Raw genomic sequence first — 16,822 nt, 5'->3', positions numbered from 1 at the left:
CACACTGTACATAGATTTTTCTATTTTTATTTTGTGTTATTGACTGTACATTTGTTTATGTGTAACTCTGTGTTGTTGTGTTTTTATCAGGTGGATTGTTTCCTATTTAGATTGCTTATTTGATTAATTATTTGCACACAAACAACTTTTAAGGAAGTTTTTTCAGAAAATATCAGAGTGGAAATTAAAGTAATCCCTCCAATCCCTCACTTAGGCAACTCAGAGGGGGTGTGACTTTGCAGTGGATGGCTGTATATATTGAGACGATAAATCCAAAGGGGCTTCATTTGTATGAAATGCAAAGTTAAATTCAGGACAATACGCACCAAGACCCTTCTGATATCATCACCATGGAGACATGTTTTCGCAGACTTTGGATGACAGTTGTTCTGGCATCGATTATGCGGAGATCAGTCGCAGTAGGACCGGTTATCCGGTGCGAACCATGTGATGCTGGAGCCCGGATACTGTGCAAGCCGTTGCCCAAGGACTGCGCGGAGAGAGTTCGCGAACCGGGCTGCGGGTGCTGCACGACTTGCGCGCTGGCCTTTGGAAAGCCGTGTGGAGTGTACACGGGGAGATGTGGCTCCGGAATGACATGCCAGCACCAACCCGGCGAGACGAAACCTCTCCAAGCTCTGCTGGAAGGACGAGGGCAGTGTGCAAACGCGACCATTAAAAGACCTGTTGCCACTTTAATCAATGAGAGACAAGGTAAATGCCAAGATGATGACGCAGTTTGGAAAGTTTTTTTAGAATGCTTTGCCAACTGATTATTACATTATTATGATGACGTGAGCTGTAAAAAGATCGATAATTGTTTTGCTTGTCATCTGAAACATCTTGATGTAAAGCAGCCTAAAATATAATTTATCACCTTGAGCTATCCGGGAAGGATAACGCCAGTCTGCGCGAAATATGTCCAATATTTACACAATTGGATTGGCAAACAATTATACTGTGTAACCCATTATCTGGCTGATATTGACCTTGTAATGTAACTGTATCACTGCTGTTTATGCTATTATAATTGTCACTTTGTGGAATTGTAAAACTGTGACACAAGGGTTTCGTGGAGATTATTGATGGGATGAGTCTTATTTGACAGATATGAATATTTATTTCAACCATCTATATTGTGGTTTCTAATTGTAAATCAAAACTGCTTTTCAATTTTGTAATCTTTAAACGATATCAAACTCTCCTCTCTACCCTCCTTTCTTCATCAGTAATTAATGTGCAACTACACTGAACAAAATTATAAATGCAACATGTAATGTGTTGGTCCCATGTTTCATGAGTTGAAATAAAAGATAACAGAAATGTTCCATATTCACAAAAAGCTTATCTCTCTCAAATGTTGTGCACAAACTTGTTACGTCCCTGTTAGTGAGCATGTCTCCTTTTCCAAGATAATCCATCCACCTAAAAGGCCACTCTAAAATGTGCAGTTTTATCACACAACACAATGCCACAGATGTCTCAAGGTTTGAGGAAGGCTGCAAGTGGTATGCTGGCTGTAGGAATGTCCACCAGAGCTGTTGCCAGAGAATTGAATGTTCATTTCTCTACCATAAGCCGCCTCCCCGTGATGGTGGTGGGGTTATGGTATGGGCAGGCATAAACTACGGACAACAAAAACAAGTTCATTTTATCGATGGCAATTTGAATGCACAGAAATACTGTCACGAGGTCATGAGGCCCATTGTGAGGCTGTTTTCATTTTTTATACATATATTTTCTTAAGGTATCTGTGAACTACAAATGCATATCTGTATTCCCAGTCATGTTTAATCCATTGATTTGGGCCTAATGAATTTATTTCAATTGACTGATTTCCTGTAACTCAGTAAAATCTTTGAAATTGTTGCGTTTGTGTTTATATTTTTGTTCAGTATATTATTAGCTTGGATGAACATCAAGGGATTGTCAAAAAAACATCTGAACCAGCACATCTAGACCATTCACATGATTCTTGTGATCCATCCACACAAATAATTATTATATATGAATAATTTACTGTATGTTTTCTTTAGCCCTTGGTGGGCTAAACAAAATACAAACATTTGAATGAAAAATGATTAAGTATTGGGAATACTTCCAAATGTGCCACAACATAAACTCACAAACAAAACAATCCCCCCTCTCTGTTTTTGGCAGAAAATGATGGTGGTATTCAGGAGGGGGAGCGAAACACCACCGCCCCAGTGCTCCAAGCCTCCTTCAGCACCAGCAGACCTCCTGTAGGCTCCCCCAGAATCCCCCATCACCCCCCTCTCCTCCACCCCGTCAAGGCAGAGGTCATCCGCAGGGAGCAGCTGAAGAGGGCCCAGAGTTACAAGATGGAGCAAGGCCCTGGAGCTCTCAGCACAGACCAACATAACTTTTCCCTGGAATCCAAGCAGGACCCAGAGTATGTAAGTGCCAGGTCCACTGTTTTCCTTTCTAGGAACAGTCTGTTAGGGAATGTTCTCCTCCTATTCCTTCTTTGCTCTGTGTTGTGTTTTCATCCTCATTTGCTCCCCCTTCCTCATCCTTTCTCTCTCTTTCTTCCCCCTCTCCTCAGTGTTTTGGTGTTTTTCTCCCCCTTCCTCATCCTTTCTCTCTCTTTCTTCCCCCTCTCCTCTGTGTGTTGGTGTTTTTCTCCCCCTTCCTCATCCTTTCTCTCTCTTTCTTCCCCCTCTCCTCTGTGTTTTGGTGTTTTTCTCCCCCTTCCTCATCCTTTCTCTCTCTTTCTTCCCCCTCTCCTCTGTGTTTTGGTGTTTTTCTCCCCCTTCCTCATCCTTTCTCTCTCTTTCTTCCCCCTCTCCTCAGTGTTTTGGTGTTTTTCTCCCCCTTCCTCATCCTTTCTCTCTCTTTCTTCCCCCTCTCCTCAGTGTTTTGGTGTTTTTCTCCCCCTTCCTCATCCTTTCTCTCTCTTTCTTCCCCCTCTCCTCTGTGTTTTGGTGTTTTTCTCCCCCTTCCTCATCCTTTCTCTTTCTTTCTTCCCCCTCTCCTCAGTGTTTTGGTGTTTTTCTCCATCCGTCTGCAGGTGATGAAATGTTCTGGTTCTGGTTGCTAACTGCTGGCGGTGGCGCATTGGTGGTGGCGGGAGATTGGCGTGGCGCAAATTTGGACATGGTAGCTCTGCCTCTGCAGCTGACTTCGAGTCAGGCTGTTTCACCGCAAGGCATCCGCGTGCCGCCCGGGGGCACGGAGGGGAGCATTGGCGGGCTGGAGGGGAGCGCCGAGCCTCAGAACAAGCTGATGATGGATTGGGCCTCTGCGTGTGCCTGTTTGGACCCTCCCTCCTCTTTCTATTTTTGATTCTGCCTTTGACTCGGCGGCAGGAGAACAAGTGCAGCACGAGGAATGAGCTTTGCTTTGCCTTGCTTTGATCAGCGACTGGAGCTGGACTTGAGGACAAGATCTGTCGGGCTCCTTTCTAGGGCCTCTTTGATTGCGCGGTTATCCCCTGGCCTATCCCTTTGTGTAAAGTATTAGAGTTTTTAAGCGGCTTACAGCAAAGCGTAAGCCCTCGCAAGGTGGTCAGATGAATTCATTTCCTATTAGTTGCCTCTTTTTTTCGTATCCCTAGTACCACCAGTGTTTGTGTACTACTGAAGGGTAGTGCTGTAGGCTACAGATGGAGCTTGGTGTTGCCTTGTACCAATGATCGCATCCCTGTCTATGTTCCTAGAGCATTTTGATTGAATTACAGTACCAAGTAAGCACACTGCACTGTTGGGGTTTGTGTTAGCACACTGTTTGAATTGGATAGAGTAACGCCATTAGATAACTACTTTTGGTATTTTATTAGGATTCCCATTAGCTGTTGCAAAAACAGCAGCTACTCTTCCTGGGGTCCACACAGAACATGACATAATACAGAAGATCAATAGAAAATAGCTCAAGGACAGAACTACATAAATGTATTTTTTTTACAAAAGGCACAAGTAGCCTACATATTAATACATACACACAAACTATCTAGGTCAAGTAGGGGAGAGGCGTTGTGCCGTGAGGTGTTGCTTTATCTGTTTTCTGAAACCAGGTTTACTGTTCACTTGAGCAATATGAGATGGAGCGGAGTTACATGCAGTAATGGCTCTATAATTATCTGACATAATGACATAATTATCTGAGCTGTAGTGGGCAGAGTGCTCTGGAAGGAGTAATATGGGTCATTATAGTCTGGGCTTGTGTCGTCTTGTGTGTTTAGGGTCCCTGTCGTAGGGAGATGGAGAGTATCCTCAATGGACTGAAGATCACAGACATCCTCAACCCCAGAGGCTTCCGCATCCCAAACTGTGACAAGAAGGGCTTCTACAAGAAAAAACAGGTATGGAAATCATACAAACACACTGTAGGAAAAACTGCAATTTTATGAGTCAGCCACCCCAGGCTACTTTGCATTACTAAATGTGTTACAATCATGCTTTCACCAAGGAAGACCAGCCCAGATACCAGACCCCACCTATTTTAACAGTGTTACAAAAGCCAGGACAATCACCCCCATTAGAACATTGCAACTACTATAATTTCTGATCATCTTGCCACTTAGTCTTTCTTCATCAATGAAGACTCCAAAATCAGTGACTGACTCATCATGCATACAATATTCATATCTGGAGTGGATCCATTCCTCTAGCACTGCTGCAGTCGTCTTTCACTAGTTATTAGAGTCTCATCACTGCTCAGCCACACCAGTTGGGGTATACCATAGAGACAGATGGTTGGCGCTGTAGACCTGGAACCACAGACCCCTAAACCACAGCAAGCGCCCTGCACGGCTCGAAAGACGGCCATTTAACGCGAACCCTCCCAGGGAGACAGACGTCAAGGTGGCCGCCGCCACCCGCCACTACCCGTCGCTCGCTCCCCATAATTGTCAGACTTTTGAGAAAGCAGTGCAGAAAATAGAAGCTTCAGCCATTTCCCACATTTGCGTGGTCCTGGTCCGCCCACAATCTGTTTATAATAAACGAGTGTCCCTGACGCGTTCATATGGAGGCACTTAGTCCACCAGCGCCATCATGGCACCCACCAAAAGCAAAGCAACATTTATATTACACACCACGGCACTGAGTCTCATACCTAAAGGATGTGCCTCCATTTGACAGTCATCTCGTAACCAGCTTTACCAAAATGGCAGACTCATTGTCTTTGTTTATTTAAAATGTACGTATGTGTTTCCTCAGAGATGGCAGGCAGGGAGTGAGTGGCAGACATTCCCATGAGTCTCAGACCCAACATTTCTTATCAACTATAAATGTATACATAGTTTGAAGGATTAAGTAACTTATTTTTGAACTCATTTTGTGCATAATGTTGCTGCTACCGTCCCTTATGATGGAAAAGAACTTCACGACATCAGAACTGCGATTACTCACCTCGAACTGGAAGAAGCTTTATCCTTTAACGAGTCCTAGGCGAAGGGTATATTGCTTTCCCGGGAACAGACTCAAATCCCGTCATTTGCATAAAGAAAAGATGGAGAAAAAGGGGGGGCTGCGGTTGGGCTGCCTTCTGAGAATTCGTAGGCTAGCAAGTAATCTCCCACTGCCATCCTTTCTATTGGCCAACGTGCAATCATTGGAAAATAAAATCAATAACCTAGGATCAAGATTTTTCTACCAACGAGACATTAAAAACTGTAATACATTACGTTTCCCCAAGTCGTGGCTGAACGGCAGAACAGAGACGCTACGTCTGGTAAGACGAGTGTCTATTTGTCAATAACAGCTGGTGTGCAATGTCTAATATTAAAGAAGTATCGAGGTATTGCTCACCTGAGGTAGAGCACCTTATGATAAGCTGTAGACCACAATATCTACCAAGAGAGTTCTCAACTATATTATTCGTAGCCGTCAATTTTTTTTCCTGACCGAGTCTGTAATACCTACATGTTTCAAGCAGACCACCATAGTCCCTGTGCCCAAGGAAGTGAAGGTAACCTGCCTAAATGATTACCGCCCCGTTGCACTCACGTCTGTAGCCATGAAGAGCCTTGAAAGGCTGGTCCTGGCTCACATCAACAGCATCCTCCCGGATATCCTAGACCCACTCCAATTCGCATACCGCCCCAACAGATCCACAGATGACGCAATCAGAATCGCACGACACACTGCCCTTTCCCACCTGTACAAAAGGAACACCAGAATGCTGTTCATTGACTACAGCTCAGTGCTCAACACCATAGTGCCCATGAAGCTCATCACTGGGGCGGCAAGTAGCCTAGTGGTTAGAGCGTTGGACTAGTAACCGAAAGGTTGCAAGATTGAGTCCCCGAGCTTACAAGGTAAAAATCTGTCGTTCTGCCACTGAACAAGGCAGTTAACCCACTGTTCCTAAGCCGTCATTGAAAATAAGATTTTGTTCTTAAGAGAGTCATAGTTAATCCCGCCCTTCATTGAGTTCCTTCGCTTTGGCACCAGGAATTCGTATCAGGACCACAGCCGATGAATCGTCGGCGCAACAGAGGGGAAAGTGCACGCTGCGGTCGGTAATCCTCACGTGGACACCCGGTCAAGTCACGCGAGCGGTGTCTAACGAATCTCTGACTAGCCTAGTTAAATAAAGGTAAACATTTTAAAAAATCACAAAGCTAAGGATCCTGGGACTAAACACCTCCCTCTGCAACTGGATCCTGGACTCCCTGACGGGCCACCCCCAAGTGGTAAGGGTAGGTCTGCCATGCTGATCCTCAACACTGGGGCCCCTCAGAGGTGTGTACTTAGTCCCCTCTTGTACTCCCTGTTCACCCACGCTGTGTGGACAAACACGACTCCAACACCATAATTAAGTTTGCTGACGACACAACAGTGGCCTAATCACCGACAATGATGAGACAGCCTATAGGGAGGAGGTCAAAGACTTGGCAGTGTGGTAAGGCTTCCTCAATGTGAGCAAGAGAAAGTAACTGATCGTAGACTACAGGAAAAGGCAGGCCGAACAGGCCCCCAGTAACATTGACTGGGCTGTAGTGGAGCTGGTTGAGAGTTTCAAGTTCCTTGGTGTCCACATCACCAATGAACTATCATGGTCCAAACTCACCAAGACAGTCGTGAAGAGGGCCCGACAACACCTTTTCCCCCTCAGGAGACTGAAAAGATTTGGCATGGGTCCCCAGATCCGCAAAAAGTTATTCAGCTGCACCATCGAGAGCATCACCGCCTGGTATGGCAACTGCTTGGCATCTGACCGTAACGAGGGTACATCACTGAGGAGAAGCCTCCTGCCATCCAGGACCTATATAATAGGCCAAGTCATAGACTGTTTTCTCTGCTACCGCATGACAAGCGGTACCGGAGCGCCAAGTCTAAGACCAAAAGGCTCCTTAACTGCTTCTACCCCCACGCCATATGACTGATGAACAATTAATCAAATGGCCACCGGTCTATTTACATTGACCGCACGCCCCTCCTCCATTTGTTTTGTACTCTGCTGCTATTCACTATTTATTATCTATGTATAGTCCCTTCACCCCTACCTACATGTACAAATTACCTTGACTAACCTGTATCCCTGCAAATTGACTCGCTACCGGTACCCCCTGTATATAGCCTCGTTATTGTTATTTTATTGTCTTACTTTATAATATTTTTTGCTTAGTTTATTTGGTAAATATTTTCTTAACTCTCCTTGAACTGCAGTGTTGTTTAAGGGCTTATAAAGTAAGCGTTTCACGGTAAGGTCAACACTTAAACAACTTAATAAAGTTGGATTTGAGTTTACGTGCAGCCTTTGAAGTTAGATGACGGAAATGGCAAAGTGATTATGATTAAAGCAGCTTTTAAATGCATTTTTTTCTGGATTTTGTCTTCTTCTTATTACTTTTATTAGATTCCAAGCTACTGTTTAGTGGAGTTATTCTTTGACTCCAAGCCCATCTTTTGAATTACTCTGCCTCGAAAATATATATATTTTTTACCTTTATTTAACTAGGCAAGTCAGTTAAGAACAAATTCTTATTTTCAATGCCGGCCTAGCAACAGTTGGTTAACTGTCTTGTTCGGTGGCAGAGCAACAGATTTTTACCTTGTCAGCTCAGGGATTCGATCTTGCAACCTTTCGGTTACTAGTCTGCTCTAAACGCTCGAAGCCCTAGGCTACCTCCCGCCCTGTAGTACCCATAAAAAATATGACCCCACCTCTCAGCATGTGGAGTTGACTAAAATGATATTACTCGATGGTTTGTATAGATTAAATTATCATAAAACATAATTTGTTAAGATATGAGAAATTAAACGATAACGGGGTTCAATATTAGGTTTAAGATGCTGTAGATATGATAGTCATTTTTTGACTAAACAGTCCAATACATACACTTTACTGTACCCTATCACTTTTACAGGGTTGAGATTATTTTATGGACTCTGGGGTCAGATACCAAGACAAATTTAATATCAAGCAGAGAAAGGGTTGACTTCCATTCTGATCTACTCTTTTACAGAGTGATGCTGTTTGTTCTCCTTTCTTTCAAATGAATTCCTGCATGTTTTACTAGAGAGGACTCTGACCTTCAGTAAAATTGGCAGTAAAATAACAGCACTTGTGTTGCTCCAGAGACTCTGTAAGTTATGTGTAGTACCCATAATTTGGAGCTGTGGGGTATAATCAGCAACAGATGACTTGTACTGGCCACCGGCTCACTGAAAATAGATCTTGGGTCTCAGTTGTTCACAAACGGGCCTAAGCAAATATTTGACCAGGTTTCTGTTTACCTTAAAGCTCTCTATATGTGTGTGGAACTGGAGGTAGACCTTAAAAGCAGCTGAAAATACCACCAGCGTGCGTCCCATGGCCAAGTCTCCTCCGTTCCTCAGCACAAAATGGACGTTAATGTCCTTAACCATTTATTGTCCTACTTCCTTGCGTCCTTTTTTATTGCCATTGTGCTAGATCAGTGGTTCCCAAACTTTTTATAGTCCATCACCCCGTCAAACATTCAACCTCCAACTGCGTACCCCTTCTAGCACCATGGTCAGCGTGCTCCCAAATGTTTTTTTTTTGCCATCATTGTAAGCCAGCCACACACACAATACAATACATTTATTAAACATAAGAATGAGTGTGAGTTTGTCACAACCCGGCTCGTGGGAAGTGACAAAGAGCTTTTATAGGACCAGGGCACAAATAATAATATAATAATAATCAATAATTTTGCTATTTTTTAACCATCTTACATATAAAACCTTATTTGTTAATTGAAAGTATTGAATAACTCAAAACAGGTTAATGAGAAGGGTGTGCTTGAAAGGATGCTCATAACTCTGCAATGTTGGGTTGTATTTGAGAGAGTCTCAGTCTTAAATCATTTTCCACACAATCTGTGCCTGTATTTAGATTTCATGCTAGTGAGGGGTGAGAATCCACCCTCACATAGGTATGTGGTTGCAAAGGGCATCCGTCTTAACAGCGTGATTTGCCAAGGCAGGATACTCTGAGCGCAGCCCAATCCAGAAATCTGTCAGTGGCTTCTGATTAAATTTTCACAGAACCGCTTGTTGCAATTTCGATGAGGCTCTCTTGTACACATATCGGTAAATGGACTGGAGGCAGGGCATGAAAGGGATAATGAATCCAGTTGTTTGTGTCATCCATTTCAGGAAAGTACCTGCGTAATTGTGCAAACAACTCACTCAGGTGCTTTGCTATATCACATTTGGCATTGTCCGTACGTTTGCGTTCATTTGCACACAATAAATCACACAATGATGGAAAGATCTGTGTGTTTTCCTTGTTAACACAGACAGAGAAGAGCTCCAACTTCTTAATCCTAACCTTAATTTTGAGAGTTCCTGTAATCCTATGTTCAGATCATTCAGGCGAGAAAAAACATCACCCAGACAGGCCAGTCGTGTGAGAACCTCGTCATCATGCAAGCAGCAGTTAGACAAGTGAAAATGATGGTCAATAATGAAAGCTTTAAGCTTGTCTCTCAATTTAAAAAAACATGTCAATACTTTGCCACTTGATAACCAGCGCATTTCTGTATGTTGTAAAAGCGTTACATGGTCGCTGCCCATATCATTGCATAGTGCAGACAATACACGAGAGTTCAGGGATCTTGCTTTAACAAGGTTAAACATTTTCACTGTCGTGACAAAAAACGTCTTTCAAGCTGTCAGTCATTCCCTTGGCAGCAAGAGCCTCTCGGTGGATGCTGCAGTGTACCCAAGTGGCATCAAGAGCAACTGCTTGCATGCGCGTTACCACTCCACTATGTCTCCCTGTCATGGCTTTTGCGCCATCAGTACAGATACCAACACACCTTGACCACCAAAGTCCATTTGATGTCACAAAGCTGTCCATTCTTTAAAAATATCCTCTCCTGTTTTCCTGTTTTCCAGTGGATTGCAGAAGAGGATGTCTTCCTTAATTGACCCCCCATAAACGTAATTGACATATACCAGGAGCTGTGCCAGGCCCATGAGTCTGTTGACTCATCCAGCTGTAATGCATAGAATGAATTGGCTTGCATGCGAAGCGTATAACATCTCCTGCCATGTCACTGATGTGTCGTGAAACAGTGTTGTTTGATGAAGGTATTGTCTGTATAGTTTTTTTTTTTTAGCCTTTTCCCCCAGCATTGTCCCAGCCATATCCACGGAAGCAGGAAGAATTAAGTCCTCCACAATAGTATGGGGCTTGCCTGTCCTAGCCACTCGGTAGCTCACCATATATGATTCTTCTAGCCCTTTCTTATTAGTGGTATCTGTTGCTTTTATACACGTCTTACTCAAAAACTCCTGTGGTTTATTTTTCAAATTGCCATGTTATGTTTCTAAATGTCTGCGCAAGAGTGAAGGTTTCATCGAGTTGTGAGATAGTACTTTTGCACATATAACACACTGTGGCTGCGGAAAGGCACTACTCCCAATATAAGTGAACCCCAAATCAATGTAGTTCTCATTATATTTGCACCTCTTCGATGGCCCAATGCCCCTGTCTGATGTTCGGGGCAGTAGATCTTCACAACTGTCAGTGTCCAATGCTAGCTGGGATAACAACAAATGTAGAATTACTTATGCTAACTTTGGACATGCTCGTGGAAGCAGAAAAACTTGTGTCGTCGTCAGGTGCAGATGCAGTACTACCAGTACAGCTGGTATGTGTCTCGATGGACGCGGGCCTTACTAAATGGACTGTTAAAAAATGTGAAGATTCTTTGGTATCTAAAAAAAAAAAAGTTTAAAAAATGTGGATAACATTTTTATTTGGCGTTCCCCCCGACGGCATTGGGAATACCTGGAGATGATCTCCGGTGTCTATTTAATAGTCTAAATCTTTTTCTAATATGCTCTTTCCCTGTATGTCTCACTTTCTCACACAGTGCCGTCCATCCAAGGGCAGAAAGCGAGGGTTTTGCTGGTGTGCCGATAAGTATGGGCAGCCATTGCCAGGTTTCGACGGGAAGGAGAGAGGAGAAGCTCAGTGCTACAACTCAGAGAGCCAATAAGACAAGAGCAGCGAGAAAGAGCCAGAGAGAGAGAGAAATACACAGAGAAACTGAGGATATCGGGATTCCAAAATTATTCCAAAATGGCTGGGCCTGGACATGTGTTGGCTGGCATTGATGACTCTTTGGCACATGGGACCTTATGGAGGGCAGAGCATGGGGAGTGGCTTGAGAAGAAGACATCCAATCACACTCCTTGCTTCCTCCTATGCTATGTGCTGCTCCTATGTACTGTAAACAGGGTGTGGGTGGATTCTCCATAGACTGAAAGGGCAGACCAGACTTGGTATATGTAACTCTAAGGACACATGAGACGTAATCATTCATTCCATAGCACAGGGCTAGCTTTGATGATTACCGACTTGACGACAGAGGATCATATAAAATACTTGTCTCGACCCTCAATGAGAGGCGTACACCAACGCACAGCTAGGTGGCACTATACCCATGTGTGTGCGTGTTTGTATGGCTGCATGATATGATTATATTTGTATGTGTGTGTGGTTCTGTATGTTTGATATGTTACTGTATGTATTTGTTTAAATGTGTGTGTTTGCGTGTGTCTGTGTGTACAATACAATACTTTGTCTATCCGTGTAACTGTATGCTGTGGGGTGCTGGTGTGCGACCACCCTGTGGCACAGTACAATGTCATAAAATGCTTTCCCACTTTGTGCCGGAGGGTACATAACTCAGATTTTAGTCCATTCGGTATCTCTCTGTAGGATCATTGTCCTCTCCTCAGGACCTTTTAAGGGAGTTGACTATAAAGCTTGGATGTTGTTCTCACCTATCCTTTGCAACTCATATACACTGTGTACCAAACTTTAGGAACACCTGCTCGTTCCATGATGTGGACTGACCAGGTGAATCCAGGTGAAAGCTACGAGCCATTATTGATGTCACTTGATAAATCCACTTCCATCAGTGTAGATGAAGGGGAGGAGATGGGTTAAAGAAGGATTTTTTTAGTCTTGAGACAAATAAAATAAAATTGTATTAGTCACATGCGCCGAATAGAGCAGTGAAATGCTTACTTACTTGCCCTAACCAACAATACAGTTTAAAACAAATATGAATAAGAATAAGAAATAAAAGTAACAAGTAATAAAAGAGCAGCAGTAAAATAGCGATAGTGACACTATATACAGTGGGGTACCGGTACAGTGTCTATGTGTCTATACAGTGTCTATGTGCAGGGACTGGTTTAGGTGAGGCAATATGTACATGTACGTAGAGTTATTAAAGTGACTATGCATAGATTATAACAACAGAGAGTAGCAGGGATGTAAAAGGGGGGGGGGGGGGCAATGAAAATAGTCTGGGTGGGCATTTTATTAGATATTCAGGATTCTCATGGCTAGGGGGTAGAACCTGTTTAGAAGCCTCTTTGACCCTTTTTAGGGCCTTTCTCTGACACCGCCTGGTATAGGGGTCCTGAATGGCAGGAAGCTTGGCCCCAGTGATGTGCAGGGCCATACGCACTACCCTCTGTAGAGCCTTGCGGTTGGAGGCCGAGCAGGCAGTGATTCAACCAGTGATTCTACAGCTGAACCATGCTCTCGATGGTTCAGCTGTAGAACCTTTTGAGGATCTGAGTACCCATGCTGAATCTTTTTTTGATGTTGAATTTTTTCCCCCCTTTTCTCCCCAATTTTGTGGTATCCAATTTTTAGTAGTTACTATCTTGTCTCATCGCTACAACTCCCGTACGGGCTCGGGAGAGACGAAGGTTGAAAGCCATGCGTCCTCCGAAACACAACCCAACTAAGCCGCACTGCTTCTTAACACAGCGCACATCCTTCCGGATGTCTTCCGTAACAGCTGGTATTCTCATGCATGTTTAGTGTTATTTGCCTCAAAGTGAGCATAGAAGTAGTTCAGCTCGTCTGGTGTAGGCTGTGTCACTGGGCAGCTCTTGGCTGTGCTTCCCTTTGTAGTCTGTAATGGTTTGCATGCCCTGCCACACCCGGCGACTGTCAGAGCCGGTGTAGTACGATTCGATCTTAGTCCTGTATTGACGCTTTGCCTGTTTGATGGTTCGTCGGAGGGCATAGCAGGATTTCTTATAAGCTTCCGGGTTAGAGTCCCGCTCCTTGAAAATGGCAGCTTTAGCCTTTAGCTCAGTGTGGATGTTGCCTGTAATCCAAGACTTCTGGTTGTGGTATGTACGGTCAGTCACTGTGGGGACGACAGTCACTGTGGGGACGACGGTCACTGTGGGGACGACGGCATCGATGCACTTATTGATGTGGTGTACTCCTCAATGCCATCGACGGAATCCCAGAACATATTCCAGTCTGTACTAGAAAAACAGTCCTGTAGCTTAGCATCTGCTTCATCTGATCACTTTTTTATAGATCAAGTCACTGGTGCTTCCTGCTTGAATTTTTGCTTGTAAACAGGAATCAGGAGTATAGAATTATGTTCAGATTTGCCAAATGGAGGGTGATGGAGAGCTTTGTATGTGTCTCTGTGTGTGGAGTGACGGTGATCCAGAGTATTTTTCCCTCTGGTTGCACATTTAACATGCTGATAGAAATTTGGTAAGACGGATTTAAGTTTCCCTGCATTAAATTTCCTGTTTGCTTATGGCAAAATACTTCTCATTTGGTGCAGTCTTAGTGCCAGCATCAGTCTGTGGTGGTATGTAGACCGCTACGAAAAATACAGATGAAAACTCTCTAGGTAGATAGTGGGGTCTACAGCTTATCATGAGATACTCTACCACAGGCGAGCAATACCTCGAGACTTCCTTAGATATCGTGCACCAGCTGTTATTTACAAAAATTCATAGTCCGCCGCCCCTTGTCTTACCAGACGCCGCTGTTCTATCCTGTCGATACAGCGTATAGCCATGATAATGTCTCCGTGAAGCATAAGATATTACAGTTTTGAATGTCCCGTTGGTTGTTTAATTTTCCGCATAGGTCGCCAATTTTATTTTCCAAAGATTGCACATTTGCTAGCAGAATGGAAGGAAGTGGGGGTTTATTCGATCGCTTATGAATTCTCGGAAGGCAGCTCACCCTCTGGCCCTTTTTCTCCGCCTTCTCTTCACGCAAATGTCGGGGATCTGGGCCTGTTCCCAGGAAAGCAGTATATCATTCACATCGGGCTTGTCGGACTCTTCTTTTCGATAATAAGAGATGGTAGCAGCAACATTATGTACAATTAAGTAAAAAAACAAGTTACAAACAATGCAAATAAACGAACAAAAACCCAATTGGTTAGGAATCTGTAAAATGTCAGTCTTGTTGTCCGGCGCCATCTTGTCAATGCCAACCCTCTTGCCACATGGATTGTGTGTGTGTTTATTCAGAGGATGAATGGGCAAGACAAAATATTTAAGTGCCTTTGAACGGGGTATGGTGGTAGGTGCCAGGCACACCGTTCTGAATGGGAGTTTCATGCTCAACAGTTTCCTTGTCTGTCAAGAATTGTCTTAAAGCCACAGGACATCCAGCTGACTTATCACAGCTGTAGGAAGCATTGGAGACAACAGGGGCCAGCATCCCTGTGGAACACTTTCGACACCTTGTAGAGTCATATATCCTGACGAATTGAGGTTGTTCGGAGGGCAAAAGGTGGTGCAACTCAATATTAGGAAGGTGTTCCTAATGTTTAGAACACTATCTAAGTACATTCCCTACACATCTACCAGTGGAACGTATTTCTGCTGGATTTCAATGTACCAGAGAGAGGGGAGGGACATTCCCCACAGTCAATGGTGTGGTCGTTCTTCCTCCTCTCTGTCAGTTTGCATAAGCTGGTTACTGGGATAAAGTCTTTCACGACTGTGTGCGTGTGTATTTGTGTGTGTGCGTGTGTATTGTGTGCGTGTGTACTGTGTGCATGCGTGTGCCCACATGTTTTTGAGCCTGTTCTTCTGTTTTCAAGAGATACATTTTCACCATTTAGTTGTGTCTAGATTCAAGGCCAATATGCTCTATACAAATAAATGCATTAAAGATGACGCCAGCTTCTATTGCTATGTGATTTATATTTGCGTGCTGTCTGGATTTCTAAATATCCATGATTGTTATTAATGAAGCTGAGATTCCGAATAGTTTTTTTTTACAAACTAACTTGGTGATAACCCTCAATTTTGCCACTAGAGATTCTGTTGAGGGTGAATGTCTTTGTTAGAGGAAGTTGGAGATATTAGCATGTTGCTAGCTCTGGAAGTGTTTTAGGTTCAAACAAGGGATCTGTCAAAATTATTACCCTATTCAGTATGCAGTGTTCCACTATTGACCAGGTCTATAGTAGCACACTATAGGTAATATGTTACTATTCTAAACTCAGGATCTTGAACACTATCTTGTAATTTTTTTTATAATCATTTGTTTGCGAAACAGCTGTTCCCCTTGCCTTGAGGTTAAAGCCAGGGGATATATAAGGACCTCTGGTATGGGGGAGAGTGATTTTGTACATTTCCTCACTTCAAATAAATACTTAATTTTATGAAGTTATTGGCATTGATGTCTTCATTCAACTCTCTCCACAGTTGCCGTTTTCTTACATGCCCTATGTTACCGAAACATGTACACAATGACCACTGAGTTTAACATGTTTAATGAAAGCACAGAATATCAACAGAGTAACTATCATAGCCCTTACAAAAAAAAGATTGCCGTTTTAAAACTGCTGTAAAAGTGCAGTAACTGCAGACGGCTGTGGTATTTTGGACGAAGTCAATTGCAGAATGACCGCAGTGCACTGCACTCACACTGCAAACTTACTGCAATCCTTTTTCGTAAGGGAGGCTATACATGTAAAATTGTATTTAAAAAATGACATTGTAAAAAAGCAAACAAAGTATTCGCAGCATATCTCAAAACATAAACTCAGCAAAAATAAGAAACGGTCCCTTTTTCAGGAACCTGTCTTTCAAAGATAATTTGTAAAAATCCAAATATCTTCACAGATCTTCATTGTAAAGGGTTTAAACACTATTTTCCATGCTTGTTCAATGAACCATAAACAATTCATGAACATGCACCTATGGAACGGTCGTGAAGACACTAACAGCTTACAGACGGTAGGCAATTAAGGTCACAGTTATGAAAACATAGGACACTAATGAGGCCTTTCTACTGACTCTGCTAAACACCAAAACAAAGATGCCCAGAGTCCCTGTTCATCTGCGTGAGCATGCCAGGGCAATAAATTGCAATGTCTGTACTGTGAGACGCCTAAGACAGCGCTACAGGCTCAGACTGTCCGCAATAGGCTGAGAGAGGCTGGAACCCACCGTCGCTGGACCAGACAGGACTGGCAAAAAGTGCTCTTCACTGACAAGTAGCAGTTTTGTCTCACCAAGGGTGATGATTGGGTTCGCATTTATCGTCGAAGGAATGAGCGTTACACTGAGGC

At 43.4% G+C, this 16,822-nt stretch overlaps 1 protein-coding gene across 1 annotated transcript; it reads left to right on the top strand.

The window, feature by feature from the left end:
- The first annotated feature begins 221 nt into the window (after nt 1–221).
- Nucleotides 222–15,914, top strand: LOC110508632 (insulin-like growth factor-binding protein 3). The gene is made up of 4 exons (XM_021589287.3): nt 222–714; nt 2,161–2,417; nt 4,202–4,321; nt 11,318–15,914. The coding sequence occupies exons 1-4, from the start codon at nt 351–353 to the stop codon at nt 11,441–11,443; spliced, it is 867 nt and encodes a 288-aa protein (XP_021444962.3). The 5' UTR covers nt 222–350; the 3' UTR covers nt 11,444–15,914.
- The last annotated feature ends 908 nt before the right edge of the window (nt 15,915–16,822 follow it).

This window comes from Oncorhynchus mykiss, chromosome 28 (genome assembly GCF_057628025.1).
Source record: "Oncorhynchus mykiss isolate SJ-2025 chromosome 28, ASM5762802v1, whole genome shotgun sequence".
NCBI classification, from domain to species: Eukaryota; Metazoa; Chordata; class Actinopteri; order Salmoniformes; family Salmonidae; genus Oncorhynchus; species Oncorhynchus mykiss.
Note: the sequence above shows the minus strand (reverse complement) of the source record. Positions and strands in the feature narration are given on the sequence as shown.